The following is a 3,618-nucleotide window of genomic DNA, read 5'->3' as shown; positions in this document are numbered from 1 at the left end:
CGTGTTCCCCCCCGGGGGGAGGGGGGGGGGGGGGGGGGGCCGGCAGCCGCGCGGCACGCCCGCGAGTGGTGTATGCCACCCCCCCCCCCCGCCTGACAACATGCAGAAATCGGGCACACATATGCACACGGCACCACGCCCAGCAGAGGAGGAAATGTGTGTATTGTGGCATGGAGGGGGGATGAAAACTAAGGGAAAGCGGTGCTCCAGGCGACAGAGGGGAGGGAGCACCAGCGGAGAAGGTGGACGAAGTGGCGGAGAGGAGGGAGGAAGCAGGACGAGCGGGCGACCCTGGGGCCTGCCCCGCCGCCAAGCGCGCCTCTTTGACTGTTCACTGGTCGGCGGGCTCGGACATCTCCGAGTCCAGGGAAATGACCGCCGTGGCGATGGACGGGGGCGCATCGGCGCCGGCGGAGTCCGGGGAGTCTGCCGACCCGGCGGCGCCCAGCTGCTGCTGCTGCTGCAGCTGGGCTGCCAGCAGGAGGTTATCGGTGGAGCTGCAGGCGCCGGTGCTGCCGCGCCGACCCAGGCGCATGGCCGTAACGGCCGATGTAATCTCCAAGTCGTCGCGACGAGGGGGCATCGCCTCGTTCGGCTTGTCAGCCTGCTGGGCGGACTTGAAGTCCTGGAGGGCTGTTTTTTTTTCCCCGCCCCGAGTGGCGAGGCCCGGGGTTAGGGGACGTCTCTCGGGGGACCCTTTTGCAGGCGGTTGGGCCCGCCCCCCCCCCCCCCCCCCCCCCAACCCTTGCTGACGAAATGCTCGGGTGGCGAGAGGAGTGCATGTGTGCCGGCGGGAAAAAAAAAGGAGCCCCCCACGCACCCGCATCAATACCAGCCTTGCCTTGAGCCAGGAGGCCCTGCGGCAGCTGGCCAGTCCCGTACAGGCCCTTGAGCTGGACGATGCTCTCATGCTGCTCGCTGTGGCATGTGCGCGCCAGGGCATATGCGTGTGTGTGTGTGTGTGTGTGTGTGTGTGAGTAGGGGCAAAGGGCAGGCGATGTGCCACATGGCGCGGCAGGTTTCACCCAGGCTCCCCCCCCTCCCGCACGCCGGAGGGAGAGGGGAGACAGGGCGACGGAGGAGGAGGAGGTCAAAAGTAAAATTGGCGCACCGGATGACCGAGAACACCCGAGACATGCGGGCCACAGCCATGATCTTCGACCGAATGGCCTCGCGCCGGGCCTCGCGGTCCTTGTCCGACACGAGGGCCTCCTCGGTGGTGGTCTCGCCGCCGGCGGTGTCGCCAGCCTCGCTCGGCAGCACGATGGACGGCAAGCCGGGCGACTGCCCGGGGGTCAGGCTGACCGGCCCCTGGGCAAGCTCCTGCTTGAGTTCGTCCTCCGTCACCACCGAGAGCACGCTCCCAAGCATGTCGGAAACTGCAACAAAGTCCCCCACAAGACGGAGGGACAGGCAAAACGAGAGTGGGAGCGGGGGCGGGGGGGAGAGGGAGAGAGAGAGAAGAAGAGGGCAGCGTGAGTACAGGCATCGGCATCAGGCATCCTGGCTCGCACAGGCCGGCCAGGCAAAAAAAAAAACCCCGGCACCGGTCTTAGAGCACGCACTCTTCTCCGCCACGAAGGGCAGGGACCAGGAGAAGACGTCCATGAAGTTCGGCAGCCAGTACGGATGGGGGGAGAAGCTGAACTGGCGGATGTTCATGACATTGGTGTCGTACTTCAAAATGGCCGCTGCAAAGCAGGGTCAGAGAGCTGGGGGGTCAGCACGGTGGTCAAGATGGACACAGGGGCAACTGGCGCAGGGGGGGGGGGGGTACCCTTGTTGTTGTAGACGTCCAGATAATTCGGCGCCGAGAAGAGCGTAATCAGAGAGGGGAAGCCGGTGGTCGGGTTCTTCCGATACATGCGATACCTGGGCAAGCGCGAGGGAGAGGAGAGGGGGGGGGGGGAGGCGCCCCTGCCTTGTTAGTGACAAAAGAACGGGCTCGGGACGCGAAAGGGCGCCGAGGGAAGGGAGGGGCCGGCAGAGGGGAGTCCAGGGAAAGGGGGCACGTACCCGGAGTCCTGGGCCTCGTGCGCGCGAATGACCGACAGCAGTTTGTTCCGCTCGAGGAAGGCGCAGGTGGCGGCGAACCTGCCACAGTGAGGGGAGCCCGGAGGGCCGCCAGGTTAGAGGAGGACGCGGACGGGAGGGAGCCGCGAGTGGGGGATCAGGCGAGGCTGGCCCCCAGCGGGCCAGGGGGCGTACGTGTAGAAATAGGAGCACCCGCGGGTGGAGTTGTGCTGGAAGTGGTCATAGGAGTCGGTGGAGACGCTCTCATCATAGTCCTCCGACGGGTCGGACCAAAGGAGATCACACATGGGGCCGGAGCTGGGCGGCTCGCGGAAGCGGTCGATCTGAGATCCGGGAGGTCGAACGCCAGGGAGGAGGAGGGCGGGGGGGGGGAGGGAGGGCGAGGGGGAAGGTCACGCATTAGCAAGGGCGTGGCAAGGCCGCCAAAGGCCAGGTAAGAGGGGAAAGGTGGCCATCCTCCGAGCGCACCTTGTCCACATCGGCCGGGGTTTGAATCGATGGCGACAGGCCGCCGTGCACACAGAAGAACTGCTTGTTGACGACCGCCGCCAGGGGAAGCGCGTCGAAGGCCAACATCAGCAAGTCATACAGCATCTCGTCATACTTCGTGATGCACTCCAGCTTGAAGGTGAAGTAGTCGGTCAAGTGCCGGCACTCATGGTTCCCGCGCAGGAGGAAGACATTCTGCGGGTAGGCAATCTTGAGGGCAAAGAGGTAGAGGACACACTGGAGGAGAGGGAGGGCGGGAGGGCGGGAAGGCGGTCGGGCAGAGGGGGGCATGCATGTGCGAGGACGCCCAGGAGAGGGGGCCGGGCAGCAAAAAAAAAAAAGGAAAGAAGGAAGCCCCGAGGCGAACCAGTCAACAGGAAAAGGTGAAGACACAACAAGGAGCGGCGACAGGGGCAGGGGGAAGTCAGCGAGCCAGGTGAGCAGAGACGGGGGACACGATCGATCGATGCATCGACACGCACCTCCACCGAGAAGTACCCACGATCAACATAGTCACCCAGGAACAGATACCGGGTCTCGGAGGGGTGACCGCCGACATCCAGCAGCTTGACCAGGTCATAGTACTGGCCGTGGATGTCGCCGCAAACTGGCCGCAATCCGGGGGCATTAGCAGGGGCCGAAGACGGGGCAGGACGGAGGGGAGCGCGGAGGAAGGGGCGGCAGGAGAGGCGCCAAAGAGCATCGCTCCAGGCGGGAGGGGAGGGGGGGGGGGAGTGCCCAGGGCAGGGGCCTGATCTTGACGCACTGGTGATCGGAGCGGGAATGTGCAGGACATTTGGCTCGGCGGTGAGGATTTGCGTGGCGGCATCGACAATCCGGTGGACCTGGGCCGTGGTCAGGCGCCCCTCGCGGGAGAAATGCTCGCGCAGGGCGTCGACATTGATGATCGGCTGGTCCGGGCGGGCCTCCGTGTCATTGAAGAGAACACTGTCATCCAGGGGGGTCGACACCGGCGGGGGCGTCTCTGTTTGGGAGGGAACGGAGCCCAGGCCAACACACAGGGGGAGAAAGAGAGAGAGAGAGAGAGGGAGGGGGCAGGAGGACCAAGAGGGCGCGCGAGCGAGCGAGCGAGCG

The 3,618-nt window shown here is 65.5% G+C and overlaps 1 protein-coding gene across 1 annotated transcript in view; it reads right to left on the bottom strand.

The window, feature by feature from the left end:
* Positions 1–147: 147 nt before the first annotated feature.
* Positions 148–3,618, bottom strand: part of H696_04634 (protein phosphatase 3, catalytic subunit) — a gene marked incomplete at its 5' end in the record, with an annotated part of 3,784 nt that continues 313 nt past the window's right edge. Inside the window, 10 exons of the mRNA XM_009498513.1 lie at positions 148–633; positions 821–918; positions 1,112–1,379; positions 1,566–1,691; positions 1,778–1,872; positions 2,017–2,094; positions 2,209–2,357; positions 2,503–2,760; positions 3,006–3,130; positions 3,290–3,508. Coding sequence (XP_009496788.1) covers positions 332–633; positions 821–918; positions 1,112–1,379; positions 1,566–1,691; positions 1,778–1,872; positions 2,017–2,094; positions 2,209–2,357; positions 2,503–2,760; positions 3,006–3,130; positions 3,290–3,508 — 1,718 coding nt within the window. The 3' untranslated portion in view covers positions 148–331. The remainder of the gene's footprint in view (positions 634–820; positions 919–1,111; positions 1,380–1,565; positions 1,692–1,777; positions 1,873–2,016; positions 2,095–2,208; positions 2,358–2,502; positions 2,761–3,005; positions 3,131–3,289; positions 3,509–3,618) is intronic.

Source organism: Fonticula alba, assembly GCF_000388065.1.
Source record: "Fonticula alba strain ATCC 38817 unplaced genomic scaffold supercont2.7, whole genome shotgun sequence".
NCBI lineage: Eukaryota > Rotosphaerida > Fonticulaceae > Fonticula > Fonticula alba.
This window is presented reverse-complemented; position numbering and strand designations above follow the sequence as displayed.